General features: G+C 56.9%; 1 protein-coding gene across 1 annotated transcript; it reads right to left on the bottom strand.

Moving 5' to 3' along the window:
- Positions 1 to 470: 470 nt before the first annotated feature.
- Positions 471 to 13,523, bottom strand: TOMM34 (translocase of outer mitochondrial membrane 34). The gene is made up of 7 exons (XM_056121786.1): positions 13,274 to 13,523; positions 8,023 to 8,122; positions 7,176 to 7,328; positions 6,549 to 6,682; positions 3,849 to 3,996; positions 860 to 986; positions 471 to 734 (listed from the first exon to the last, which is right to left on the bottom strand). The coding sequence occupies exons 1-7, from the start codon at positions 13,398 to 13,400 to the stop codon at positions 630 to 632; spliced, it is 894 nt and encodes a 297-aa protein (XP_055977761.1). The 5' UTR covers positions 13,401 to 13,523; the 3' UTR covers positions 471 to 629.
- Positions 13,524 to 14,322: the final 799 nt, after the last annotated feature.

Here is a 14,322-nt window from a genome sequence, read left to right as displayed (position 1 = left end):
TGGTCCCCTGAGCACTGCTGGGTGTGGCCCCAAATTAAAACCACACACACACATACCCACCCCAATTTATGTAGAAGAAAATCTTTTAATGTAACTTATAATACATTCAACAAAGAGAGAGGGAAAGACAGAGTCCAAACGAACATGCTCCAAAGAATGAAGCTGCCTGGAGGGGCCGCTGGGAAGGTCCCAGGAAGGATGCGGATGGTCACTCTCCCGACCGCCCTCCGGGGTGGCCACCCATTCTGTGCTTTGGGGACAGCTTTGACACCTCCACGCGGGAGGCAGTGACACAGACGGTCACCGCAGCGACGTCCAACCCGGATTCCACACCCCCGTCGGAAGGGCCAAGGGAGCCCCAATCAAGAGGCTGTGGGGCCCGAGGCCGGGACTGCGCCTGAAGGGCAGAGGCAGCGGCCAGTGAAACCAGCTCACCGGGCCGCCGAGGGCCCAGGGCCTCCCGGTCCCCCTCGCCATGCCCAGTGGAGAGAGAGGGGCAGCGTTGGAGCTGAAGCGCGGTCAGGACAGGGACGGAGCGCGCAGGGCTCAGGCTGGGGCATGCTGGGGCCCGCAGGCAGGCACGGAGGAAGGAGGGCGGGCAGGAGCGTCCCTGCGGCCCTCCCGGGGTCTCAGTTTAAATTCCGCTTGACTTCCTGCTGCAGCTTCTGCGCGGGGCCGTTGGTGGGCTCGATCCGCAGGAGGCTGCTGAGGTCGGCAGCGCTGGATCTGTAATCCTGACCGGAGAGGGGGGTGAGTTCGGCCTTGCCCGACCCGCGGCAGACCCCAGCTGGCCTTAACCGTGCCCCCGCACGCCCGGGTCTATCGACTTGTGGGTCCTGCCAGGTCAGGATCTTCTTACCTTGAGTGCTTTGTAGGCTTGAGCCCTCCTGTAAAAGGCCTTCACGTTCTTCCCGTCCAGCTTGAGGGCCTCGGTGCAGTCCTTCACGGTGTCCTTGTATTGATTCAGGACCAAATGGCAGAGCGCTCTGTGGGGAGAGGCCACGCCCGAAGCACCAGTGACTTCTCAGGGGCTGCTGCAATCCCTCCTCTTCCGGGGAGTCACCCCAACTCGCCACCTCTGCTCTGCACCTGCCACTTGCTCTCTTCAAGCCCCGGCCCCTCCCTGCCCTACCCCGTCACGCTCGCACTCAGACCACCAGAAGGCTTCCTGCGTCCTTCTTGATGGACAGAAAAGGTTGCCCCAAGAAAAAACGAGCACAGCAGTCCCGAGCCAGAATCACAACTATGTCGGGGGGAGGTGAAAAGGTGCGCCAGACAGAAACTGTATGGAAACGTGTGTCCTTTCTTCTAAAAAAGCCCGCGAGACCTCACACTCCGGAACGTCCGTGTGCACGGATGACTCTTGGATGTCCACACGGGTGGGACCCCGGGGAAAAGAGTCGGAGCACTTAACATCCGTTAACTGATGAAATGCGCTCCAGAAAAGCTATGTTCCCCACCCAGCATCACCCAAGTGCAACCAAGACTGCGGCCCCCGCCCAGGGAAGCACATGGTGGGAAGGGCAGGTGGGCCAGGGTGCGAGGCCAGTGCCGGGCCAGAGCTGCCCCCCAGAAGACCGAGTGTCCCAAAGCTGCCCGGTGCCTCTGACCAGGCTCTGTCTTGTCTTGTCCCCCCTCCGCACAACCCCGAGTCTCTGCAGCCCTGATGCTGGACAGGCCCTACGAGATTCTGTGGTCTGACTCCAGTCCCCCCACCTTGTGGACCCCAACTGGCATCCCCAGGTAGAATTCTTGTCAATTCCTGGGTCACAAGGAAACTAATGGGGAGTCAGCTTTAGGGAATACTAGTCCCTGACATCAACTCTGAGTAGGGGGAGTGTGAGTGTGTGTGTGTGTTTGGGGATTCTAGGATTCTAGGGAGACCAAAGATGCCTCCCCACGGGCTTGAGGCAGTGAAATGGTGTGGGAAGCAGTGCAACCACCCCAGAAGCCTGATGCGCTCTGCCGCGACTTTGGAATACAGACGGTGTGATGAGTCGGGCCACATGGTGACTCTGAAGACCCAGATGTGAAAAGCGGTGGTGGGAAATGCACACCGGGGAAGGGAGGGAGGGGTGCTGGGGCATGTATGACTGAAACCACATCATGAATAACTGCATCTCGCGGTGATTCAATTAAAACAAAACAAAACAAAACTGTCTTTGGTCCGGCTGCAAACAGACTGTTCCTGTGTCTGGCCAGAGGTTGCTCGATGGATGAGTGAGAGGAGGAGGAGGGAGTAAGAGGATCCTACGCCACGTGCACCCGGGTAAGCCTCAGCTCTGCCTGAGGCGTTGGGCCCCAGGCCTTTCCTCCGGCTCTCCGACTCTGCAATGACCCTTCTGGCCTCTCAGGGCCTCGGCCAACTGCAGGTTCTGCAGCCACTGCTGCTCGGGGCGGGGCACCGACGGGCTCTGGGACTAGGGTCAGCGCAGCCAGTGTGAAACTCAGCTCTGCAGGGGCATCAGTTCTCAGTTCTCTGAATTAAATCATGTTCTCTATCAGCTCGACAAAAAGGGTCCCAAAGTTGAACTAGAACGGGGCCAGAGCAGTAGCCTGCAGCAGCCTGCAGCAGCCAGCCCGGGCTGGATTCAGCATCCACAAGGAAATCTTGAGCCCACCAGGAGGGATTCCTGAGTGCAGAGCCAGAAGAAGTCGGCTCTGAGCACCACCCAAAAAAAAAAAAAAAAGAGAAAAATCTGGGGCAATAACCAGGAACATGCTCATGAAAAGGAACTGTGTGCAGTGTGCACTGTGAAGAGGAGCAGGAGTTTCAGCTGAGGCTCAGGCCAGGGAGAGTGGAGGGCATCAGGTACTTGCCCTGCAACCCACTAGGCCTGGCTTGAATCCAGGCACCATATGTGGCCTCCGGGGCACAGCTGGGCATGGCCCCTAAACAGAAACAAACACTGACCCCAGAGAAGGGACAGGGTCAAGGTGCTGACTGTGCACGCAGCCAACCCCAGTCTGAGCCTGACACGACAAATGGTCCCCCGTGCACTGCCAGGAGGAAGCCTGTGTACAAGTAAAATAATCTGTTTGGTTTGAAACAAAACAAAACGGTGGCACTGATACCTACTTGTGAAGAGCAGTAAATGACATGGTTTGCACGTGGGACAGTCCAAGGCAATGGGCCAATCAAGGTTTCCAGCAAGGCCAGAATATTGAGCGCTCAGCCTTCCGCTGCATCAACTAGGCACAGCCGCACCCTGGTCCGACTCACTGGGTGCAAAATACCTGCGTTCACGTTGGGCTAAAAAGTCTGTCGTGGTACCACCCACATGATGGTAAAATTTCTAGGAGTTTCACCGTAGAACAGCAAACAATTCCAGTGAGACCACGTGCCCCTACTAGAAAGCCTGAAACATTTTCTGCCAAGAGTTCTGGCTACGGAATGGTTCATCTCCAGCAAAGATTCTGAACCAAATCAGAGTACGTGTACATTGGGGCGGAAGGCGAAATGATAACGTTTCTGAGAAGTGGGTCAGAAGTGCTCCCTTGCTGAGAGTAAATAAAATGAACAGAATGACTCACTGGCGTCCTTGGGTCCCACCGTTTACCCACTGGGAAGCCGAGGCAAAGCCCTTCCTTCTGAGTCTCGGTTTGGCCAACCTTCAATCTCGAAGACCTAAACTTACTCCCAATGTGCGCGGATACTGGAGCAGAGCAGGGTGAGGGGCTAAGAAAGGCTTGTGGTGTGGCAGGTATGACAGCCCCTCCCCCCACCCCCCAGCAATGCCTGCCTCACGACCTGTTTTGAACCAGACACTCTGTGCTCGGGATGAAGCACCAAGGAGACAGGGAGCGGAGGCCCCAAACTGCCCAGGCCAGCGGCTGGCGAGAGGTACCTGTTGCTGTATGTGGCCGACTCCAGGTTACTAAACGAGAGGCTTTCACTGTACTTCTCAATAGCTTTCTTATGGTTTCCCTTCTTTACAAGCTCATTGCCTTCTTCCTTCAGAACTCTGGCTCTCTCCAGATCCCCAGCAGAAGGCACTAGATGCAAATTCAGAAGAGGGAAAAAAACATAGAGCAGGCGCCCGGCTGAGGGCACGGGAGCTCTTCAGCGTCACCTCAGCTCAGTCCCTGCACAAGCTGCTCTCCGCACAGTTCCTGCACAGCTGCAGCGGGTCCCTCTGCACTAACCAGACCCCCCCGCGTATGGCTTCCGGGGGGCTAAGGGGCGTGATTCTTTTTTTCAGAAGAGATCAAGCCCTCCAGTAGAAACAAGCATGCACATAGCCTTGGGTCTGCCCATGGCACCACCAAACAGCTGAGCTGCCTAACTCTGTTCCCTTACCAGTGCCATGGGGCAAGGCCTGGTTGACACAGGGCTACCGTCAGGGTTAAGGTTTGAGAAAGTACGTGAGGAAATGCGGCACCCCCTACAAGCAGAGAGCGGAAGAGTGAGTACTTCAAGCAAGCATCTGAAGGCACAGAGTTCAGGTCTTCGGTAAAGGACAGAGGACCAGGGAGACGCTCTAAGGACTGGGAGCACTGCTGGGTGGAGCCCCCCCCCAACCCAAAAAAGCAAGAGAGAAAAAGCCAGGAGAAACCAGTGTTCCTGTGGGGCCTCAGAGTCCGGACCGTGAGTATCTGCTCTCACCCACCACGGGCAGCTGCGCCCGGTCTTCAAGGAGAGAGAAGGCACACGGGCTGAAATCCAAGCGCTTTCACAGCCTCAGCCCTCCTCTGTGCGGCCCCAGCGAGTCTTTCCAGCCTTGGCTCCTAGAGTAGTTTTTAATTTTTAAAAACTCGGAAAAAAAAAAGGAAAGCCACCCTACTGAATATTGATGACGAGGGTTAGGCTTTAGGAATAAAACAATACCCCCATCTGCCTTGTTAAGTATTTATGACTGGGCGGCAAAGTGCATCCCTCGCCCCGAGGTGTGGGTCTGATCCCTGGCACCACCACATGAGACAAAGGAACCCTCCTAAGCCCTCGGAAGCAGCCCCCACGGAGGGGGTCTCCGGCCCCGAGTCTCCTCCTGGGTTTCTCTGGGCAGGCCTGGCGGTATCTATATGTCAGTTGCTGACTTCGCTTCTGAACTTCCTGAAGAGCAAAAGATGCCACAGGCTTTCCTCTGACCTGTTTCCATCCCCGTCCCTGTCCCGTTCCCGAGCGTCACCCAGACTGACTGGAACCTGTCCTAGTCCTCTCGCAGCCGCCATCCCACAGCGGACACCCAGCCTCCGGGGCTTCTGGCGGTGGCCAGTCCTGCCGTTAACTCACAGCTGCCATCAGCCTTCTCGGACCCGGGGTCAGTCGGCAGGGAGGCAGCAGGGTGCTGGAGCCGGCAGCCGTGGCCCATCCTTCCCACTTGACGCCAGGAGCAGAACTGCTCGGCAACTGTCCCCTGCCACGACCCTCTCCAGCTTCCCGCCAGCCCTGCCTCACTACAGCCCTGCGAGCCCCTTCCCGACCACCCGGCACAGTCCTGCTCGGCCTGCCCAGGTTCCCTAAAGACTAACGGGGCTCCCGCGCTGTTCTTCCTCCCGCACTTCACAGAGCTCTGCTTCTGGCTCTCGTCGGGCTGAGCGGGCCCTGCCCTGTCTTCAGTGCTCCACTATGGAGCACCGGGCCTAGACCACAAACGACTCAGCGACTAGGAGCGGAGTTAGTGACGGGTACTGAAGTAACCGAGTTCACTAACACCCCAGGTAACACCTCAGCAGGAAGAGCGGCAACAGTCACTAGGACCCTACCCTGCCGGATCTAACCGCAAGGTCCTTTGCATTTGCCTGGGCCCCAGCCCCGACCCCTTTAACACCTCAGTATCTAGCTTGTTGGGGCAAGGCTCATTTCTTGGAACATTCTGGAGCTCCCTGGTTGGCCTCTGCCCAAAGACTGGCCTTGTGGCTTTCCACACCCAAACCCGAGCTAGCCCCGACAGGAGTGCAGATGCTAAGAGCTGGAACAAGGCAAGGGCAATCCCACCCACACCCACTGGTCTAGTTCTGAGTGTGGCTGGTGACTCAGGGACACCCTCTCTCAGGGGAGCCGTCCAAAAACCCAAAACAACCCTCCCGTTGGCCCTCTCCCTGGGTCCCGAGGCAGGGGAGATTACACGAGATGGGAATGCTCTCCCCTCTGAACTCCCGAGAGAAGAAGGTGCCAGAGACAGAGCGGACAGTGGTGACGAGAGAGCTGAGAGAACAACAGAAGTGGAGCTGAGCCCGGGAACATGCTGAGCTGCTGGAGAAAACCCTGCCTGACCCTGACCCGACGCTCCTGGAGTCAATACATTTTCCTGGTTATTCTTAGTGGTGTGCGTGCCATCAAAAATAAACTAAGCCTATGTCCCCAAGAAGACACACACGGTCACTTAAACATCCTAAGGGACCCAGAGGCTGCCCCAGGGAAGAGAAGGGCACTGGGGCCGGCCCCTGCTCAGAGCACGGCATGGCCCTCGCCACGGCCGTCACTGCACGTCTGAGGGCCGAGACTCTGGGTTCTGGCCGCGTCTATCTGGTGACTGACTCAGAGGGGATGGCGCTCCAGGGACTGCTGCAGGGAGACAGCCTGAGTGCACCCGGCGGCGGCTTACCTCTCCTTGCCGTGGAAGCTTCCGTGGGGGGCACGGCATCCCACCGCTTCTGAGCGGAGACAGGCACCAAGGGGATAGTGGGCAGCTTCAGGCGCCACTCAGGCCCATGGGAGCTCATGAGCACTCTGGTCATCCTGCAAAAGACGGCAGCGTTACAGGGGGCTTCCGGGTTGCGTACAAACGGGCGCCCGCCTGAGAGGAAAACGAACTGCTCGGAGGACTGGAAAGAGGTCAGGCCTGAGGGTCAACCCGAGCCAGGGGACGTGCCGCCAGTCCCGTGCCCCAGCTGCCTGGCTGCCAGGGTCGGCATTTGACAGACCTCACTGTGGGGACCGCAGACACTGCTCACGGCTGCAGCGCGTGCTCTGATGCGCTACACACCATTGAAACAAGCCCCGAGTACTGCTGGGGCAGACTCCAAAACAAATTGCGCTGTGAATGACCCCACCATGTAACTGTGACCCCTTAAGCACTTGCAGAATACAACACCCTTCCCTCTCCCCACTCCCACCCCCCAGAAGTTCCTGAGGCCCATTCTCAGCCTAGCAAAAGGGGGCTTCCCGGAGGATGACCAAATTGAAAGGCCTGGACCCGCCGGGGGCACGGGGGTGCCAGAGGCGGGCTCACCTGTTGACGCCGTCCAAGGCTGAGGTCACGCGGTCATCGATCTGCAGCGCTGTCTTGTAGTCGACGTAGGCCAGGGGGTACTTCTCCAGGGCCTCATAAGCTGCCGCTCGCCGCAGCAGGGGCTTCAGGCTGAAGGGAACCAAGGCCAGGGCCCTAGAGCAGGAGCACACAGGTCACCTGGGAGCACGTGGGAGACAGGAGGCCGTTTCTGGAGAACGGACAGACCCCGCCCTGGAACTGGGGCTTTTCTGCTCACTGACCGGGGGAAGCACAAGCGGGCAGAGAACCAGTGTGAAACTTGTGTGTCCGCTCTCCAGAACAGCAGTGCCCCCAGGGGACCCCAGGCTGGCTACCAGACTGCCTCTAGCTTACAGGAGCCTGGGCCTCCACGTTCTCCTTGCTCCTCTCTAGGCGATCCCCAGCTCTCTTTCTTGGCGTTGTCTTTCTCACACACACTGGCTGGTTACCTAGAAACACACTCGGGCAAGCCAGTCACTACGCCGTAAGGGGAGCTCCTCCCAGACACTAAGGTCTGGGCCTACCTACCCGGTGCCTTTGCACCAACGGAGCCAAGATCCCCAAACACAGGCAGGGCCCAAAAGGACCGAGCAGGGATTCTACTCTTGAGAGAAACTGAGACTATTCCTCAAAGTGTCACAACCTGGACGCACTTGGTGCCACTTTCTGTACTGGCCACTGATAAAAGTGGTGGGATCCGCTTAAGGAAAACCAGGGGATGCAGCTCAGAAGGCCCGTGTGAGGCCCTGACTCAGCACTGCAAACAAACATGAAGTAGCGCTGGACCAGAGAAACACACCCCCCACCCGCCGACCCCTACATCACGCACGTAGTGCAGTCCTGGATGCAGTCAGCGCAGTTCCCATCCTTCAGGTGACAGGCGGCCCGGTTGGAGTAGAGGACACTTTCCTTCTGGGGGTCTGATGAACCTGCCCCGGCGGAGGTGGAAAGTACGAGAGGGCCATCAGCGGGCGCGGGAGAGGCGGCCCAGGACAGGAAGATGCACCCCCACCCCAAGCGTGGCGGGCGGCGGGGACGGGCAGCTGGCAGCTGAAACCTGACACAGCCCCAGAGCCTGGCCTCCGGGGGCACCTGGCGTCCTCTCATTCGCCCGCGCCAACACCAGGCCTGGCGCTGGGCAGACCTGAACACGAGAAGCGAGAAGCGCGCCCCTCTCCTCGAATCATTCCACACCCTTAATCATTTCGGGGTGTGATTGTGTTAATCTTATTAAAGCCTGTAAAGCCAAAGAAAGGGAAAAAGGGGTAAAAGTACCTCAGGCTGAATCGCCTGGATGGGTGTTACGGAGGCTGAGTTTGCCTGATTGAGTGAGGGGAGGGGGAAGGACTTGGGGGACTTCTCAGATGTTTCCTACAGGCTTCATTGCCCTAAGGAATCACAGAGGCTCAGGTCCATTAGGGCCATATGGACACAATAATTTTATTTTCAATGAGGGGGCGAAGAGCTCCTGTTGTGCTCCTGGCTTACTCCTGGCTCTGCCCTCTGGGATCACTCCTGGGATGGGTTTGGAGGACACCATACATGGTGCTGAGAACTGCACCTAGGTTGACCACGTGCAAGGCAAGTGCCTTACCCACTGTACTTTTTCTCTGGCCCAGTAATTTTTTGGTTCTATTGTTCAGCCACACCGGGCAGTGCCAGGGGTCACTTCTGCGGGGCTTGGGGTTGAACCAGCTCAGCATTGTGCAGGGCAAGCACCCTACCTACTACACGCTATCACGGTAGCTCCCTGGCCCTGTAATTTTTATTTGAAAAAAAGATTTCCCCCCCACTAACTTCAAAAAGACATATGCAACCTAAGTTCACTGCAGCACTACTTATAAAATCTGGAACCAACACAAACGTGCAGCACACGAGCGAATAAAAAAGGTGTGCCACATACACTCAACATACTCAGCTATGAGAAAGAAAGCAATCTTGCCATTTGCTGTAACTCAGGCAGAGCGAGGAGGAGGTCACGATGAGCGAGATAATTCAGAGAGAACAGGACAACCAGAATAATCTCTCACACGCAGCATATCAACACGCGAGAGGGGACTGACAGGAATGAGTGCAGACACTCAGGCTTTGACTACAGAAGGGAGGCGTCGCGCAGCTCTAGGTGGGGATGGTAAATTCGGACTCGCATGTCTTAAGGGTAGCAGCACGGGGTCACTAGGACTGCGGTGACGACGGTGGCACAGAAACTCTGTCCCTTAAAAACACAGGCAAGGGCTGGAGCAATAGCACACAGCAGGTAGGGCATTTGCCTTGCACGAGACCAACCCGGGTTCGATTCCCAGCATCCCATATAGTCCCCTGAGCACCACCAGGGGTAATTCCTGAGTGCAAAGCCAGGAGTAACCCCGGAGCATCGCCAGGTATGACCCAAAAAGCAAAACAAAAAACCAAACAAAAAACACCGGCAGGGGTGTCCTGAGGGGTGGTGGGGCTTGGGCTGGTGGCTGCAGGCAAGGGCTTAAGGACACCGTGCTGCCTGGGCCCTACAGTGCCAGGAACTGCCCAGGGGCTTTTTTTTTGGGGGGGGGGGCGCTCCGCAATGCTGGGGACTGTGTGGTTGGGGCTAGGGATGGAACCCCCAGGACTGGTGGAATGCGGTAATGTGGCCCCGGGACCAAAGCCTAACCCTCAGCACAACCGTACCCACGCAACTTCAGATACAGTACAAAAACAGTAACCTTTCAACCTTTCAACCAACTCATCCCACAGGATGGGCCAGAACTGAAAGAGAAACTACCACGTATTGATTCCATTTCTAGGAACAGACCTCAAGGAGCGGACAAGCAGCTCTCCTGAAACATCTGAAGCAGAGAGAGAAGGCCGACCTCCGCCCTACCACCACACCACCACACGCATATTCTGCCCGCAGCCCTTCCCCCTTCCCCCTGGGGGCCGCATCACCCAGCCCCACCCTGTCCTTTGCTCTCTTCCTGAACCTAGAGGTCAGTCTACCCTGAAGCTGGGACAACACTGGCCCAGGATTATCCTGCAGGATTATCGGGCCAGGAGGGTCTGACAGTCGCAGCTAAGCTGCAGCATCGTTCCAGACCTCTGAAAGCTTCGCCTGGGCAGCATGGCACCCCTCTTTCTGCAGCTGGCTTCTTGCAACTGCAATGGATGTGGCATCTTTCACTCAATTTCGGTAATAACAGACCCAGCAACACACCATCACTTCTCTGACGAGGTTCTTAGAGCTCCAACGTGCAGAGGTGAGAAAACACACGTGGCCCTGGACGAGAAAGCACGGGTGTCTCTGGACGCGTCACCTGCCTCACCACACCAGGGGCGGGCGACTCCGAAAAGCAGCGGCGTGTGGTGGAAGGGGACGAGAACCACAGGCCCCCAGACCCGCCTGTCACTCCATCCCTCGTGTCAGGTGAAGGGAGCAGCTCACAAGACGCTCACGGTGCGAGGCGGCTACCTGCTCCCTTGTCAAGATCAGGAAAAGTAACCAGAGAAATAAACCATTCATTACCCCGAAATGAATGGCCTAGAACCTAGAAACTGTAGGATCAGGACCAAACTCTGGTTTCCTACCAAGTCCAGACATCAGAACAGCTGCTCTAGGAATTCAGAATAGACATATAAAGCACATTCCTTTCTTCCGGGCTGGCTGGGGTAGGACTGGAAGCAAAGGCAGGAAAAATACCTCAGATTTCTCAGCAACTTCATCAAGTGAGGCTGAGATGAGGAGGGTTCCAGGGGCGGGAGCCAAAGGACAGCGGGGAGGCCACTTCCGGTGCACGCCGCAGACCTGGGTTCAACCCCCAGCACCTACTGGTCTCCCGAGTCTATTAGGAGCGATTCCTGAGTGCTGAGACAGGAGAAAGCCAGGACACTGCTAGGTGTGGCCCCAAAACAAAACAAAACAAAAAAAAAAAAAAGAGAGATTTCCAGAGGAGGCAAGAGCGGCTTGTACCATAAGCATTCAAACAGGCAAGACGAGAATTAAGAGGTGATTTGGGGGGAGAAGTTTGGCAAACTTGTTAAAAATGTGGAGTTGGGAGTCAGACCGCCCCACAGATGAATCCCACCGCTGACATGTCCTCATGTCCTTGGGGATGGCAACTCAGCTCTTCAGGGTCCTCATTTACAAAGTGTCTTTGTCACAGTTAAACACGGAGAGAAAAAAGGGGTAACATCCATAATGCCTAGCACACAAAAAAGCACTCGACAGATGCTAGCCGAGGACAGAAACAGAGAAGCAGGTGAAAGAAAATGAGTACAGGGCGGGGTGGGGCACAAGGGCTTCCCGGGAGGGCAAGAACCTTAGGGGGAGAGGCTTTGGAGGAAGGGCTGTGGCTGGTGAAATGAGCCGCAGGTTGGCACAAGTGTGGGCTGCAGAGATGGCACCAGGGTAAAGAAATCTGCCTGGCAAGTGCAACTCAAGTTCAATCTCCAACACTGCAGGGATCACTCCTGAGCACAGAGCCCCCAAAGGCACTGACCACCGTAAGGTGTGGCTCACCTGGGGGGGATTCAAACCCCACCCCTTACCTTGGCTTTCTGTGAACAAACCTGTCCACCTGAGCTGCCTTCCTTGGTCACTGGCTCACTAAGCTGTGGCTTCCAGAACTATGCTTGCTCTGATTGGGGACCTCTGTAATCACAGTTTCCTCTGCCAGGAAAGTCCGCAGGCCAGACTTTGGGTATCTGGCTTCCTCTCACCATTCAGGCATCACCCCCAAATATGAGTTCTTCAAAGACGCTGTGCTGCCCCTGCACCACACTGTGGCCCCTTGCCGTCAGCTCTCAATCACAACACATTCATCTTCACTGTCCCAAACACTACCAGAAAGTTGTTACACATCACTTATTCACTAATGTAAGATTCACACCTTGCACTGGGGGAAAAAAAAAAAAAAAGAGTACAGGAGGTCATCAAGTGTCTGTATGTGGCTGGCCCCAATTCAACCCAGGACACCAAATATGGTCCCCTGAAAACCACCAGGAATGATCCGTGATATAGACCTCAAGCCAGAAAAAAAAAACCCCTAAAATCAAAATAATAATAAAACAATCATCATACGATTCAACAGCTCCTCGCTTGGGAATATATCCACATTGAAGATATATGCACACCTTTATTCCCAACAGCCAAGATGTGTAAGTAATCTTACACGTGTCTGCCCACGGATGGAAGGATTAAGGAAAAAAAAAAGAAACAGCGGATGGTACAAGGGCATATTCAAAACAGGGGCGGGAAGGGAAGAGCGCTAAGAGGCTGGAGCATTAGCTTCGCATTCACTTCGATCCCCAGGGGGCTACCTGGAGTGACCTGGGGCAGAGGAAGGGGGTAGATTCCCGACCAAAAAAGCAGGGGCTGGAGAGTTAGTACACAGTGGGTCAAGGCACCCCAGAGGTGTCCGTCTCCCCCTCCAGCCCCCCCACCATCCCGTCATATGCACCCAGGCTGGACTATATTCTTCGAGGCTTTGGTGCTAAGTGACTTCAGTTGGGTCACACGGAAGTGCCTATCCCCCGACCTGTGCAAAGCACTCAAAACCCCAGGCACCGAGAGCAGGAAAAGCGGAGTCCCGGGGGCCAGGGAGAGGGAGGCAGGAACCCAGGCCGGCTGCGGGCAGGCAGGGGTCGGTGCCGCCGGGTCAGCAAGCCCCGGACACGTGACGCGCGGCGAGGCGGACCCGCAACCCCCGCACGTGGCCCACCGGGCTCCAACCCGGAAACGCGGCCGGGAAATGCAGCGGGTCCCGGGAGCCCCGCGGGGGGTGGGGGGGGCGGCCTCCCCCTCCCCCTCCCGCACCAAAACAGAGCAGAAAGATGCTCAAACCGGGGTTTATCACAGTCTAAGAGGAAAATGAAAAAAAAAGATAGTACACCTAGAGATACAAGAAACGTCTGTTCAGTCGCATTTTAAGTGAAAAAGAACCAGCAGTGAGCCGGATTCTCGTGAAAAACGGTGGAGGCGGGGAAGGGGGGTCAGGACACGGTGGGGCCGGGAATAGGGGCCCTAGGGTGCTGTTCTGTTTTTTCTTTGGGGGGGTCACAGGGGAGCGGTGGCGGGGACAGCGGCGGGTTGGGGGGCTCGGGGGGGCTACCTTGCGCCTGCAGCGCCTCCAGCGCGCGGCTGTAGAGCGCGGAGGCCTCGGCGAACTGGCCGTTGCGGAAGCTCTCGTTGCCCGCGGCGGACAGCGCCTCCACAGACTCGGGGGGCTGCGGCGCCATCCCGGGGGCTGGGCCGGCGCGACGCCCGGCGCCGCCGTTCCCCGGGGGAATCGCGCCCGAGGCCGTCCGGCCGGAAACGGCGCGCGCGGCCCGGGCGGGGGCGGGGCCGCGCCTGCGCACACGCGGCCGCCCCGCCCCCGCCGCCACCGCGCGCGCCTGCGCACACGCGGCTACCCACTACCCCGCCCCACCCCAGAGCCGCGCGCGCCTGCGCACACGCTGCCCACCCACCCCTCCCGAACCGCCGCTGCCGCCGCCGCCGCGCGCTTGCGCAGTGGTGGCTCCGGGCTTCGACTTCTAGGTCCCGGGCGTTTTGGTGCCTTGTGGGCCTTCGAAGAAGCCGAGGATCTCGTACTGGGATTGGTGCTACGGGAGAAACTAAAGCAGGGCGAGGGGAAAGGCCTCTCAGAGGCACTTACTGAGCTGAAAATGGGAAACACCTGTTGGAGACAGAAGGAATAGCAGGTGCAAGGGAAATTACTTGTTGCAGCTGTTGATTTTGAGAAATGAAAGGTGAGGGTCGTTGCTGAGACCACCGCTTATTTTCAGCCTCTCTGGATTTTACTCTAAGTCCTACTTAGGACTCTTTTTTTTGTTTATTTTTAAAAATTTTATTATTATTAACATTGTTATGCTTTTTCGGTCACACTCAGGGATGCACAGGGATTGCTTCTGGCTCATGCACTCAGGAATTACTCCTGGCGTGCTCAGGGGACCCTATGGGATGCTGAGAATCGAACCCAGGTCGGCGGCATGAAAGGCAAATGCCCTCCCCGCTGTGCGATCGTTCCAGCCCGCTACTCAGGACTCTTGCTTGTTTGAAAAACTGCTTTACCTTATTTATCATGACTGCAGACCTTTGCTTGATCATTTTTGGAGCCGCCTGAAATTTTTTTTTTTCTGCAAACTTTAATGTTTTTTC

This window comes from Sorex fumeus, unplaced genomic scaffold (genome assembly GCF_029834395.1).
Source record: "Sorex fumeus unplaced genomic scaffold, SorFum_2.1 ptg000044l, whole genome shotgun sequence".
Classification (NCBI taxonomy): Eukaryota; Metazoa; Chordata; class Mammalia; order Eulipotyphla; family Soricidae; genus Sorex; species Sorex fumeus.
Note: the sequence above shows the minus strand (reverse complement) of the source record. Positions and strands in the feature narration are given on the sequence as shown.

What these genes read in the sequence shown, in the direction of transcription:
- TOMM34 (XM_056121786.1), bottom strand. Translation starts at nt 13,400, where the DNA reads ATGGCGCCGCAGCCCCCCGAGTCTGTGGAGGCGCTGTCCGCCGCGGGC. An exon ending in GCCTTGGACGGCGTCAACAG is followed by an intron (nt 6,683 to 7,175) that starts GTGAGCCCGCCT and finishes CGTCTTTTGCAG; the next exon opens with GATGACCAGAGTGCTCATGA. An exon ending in TCGGCCACATACAGCAACAG is followed by an intron (nt 987 to 3,848) that starts GTACCTCTCGCC and finishes CTCTCCCCACAG; the next exon opens with AGCGCTCTGCCATTTGGTCC.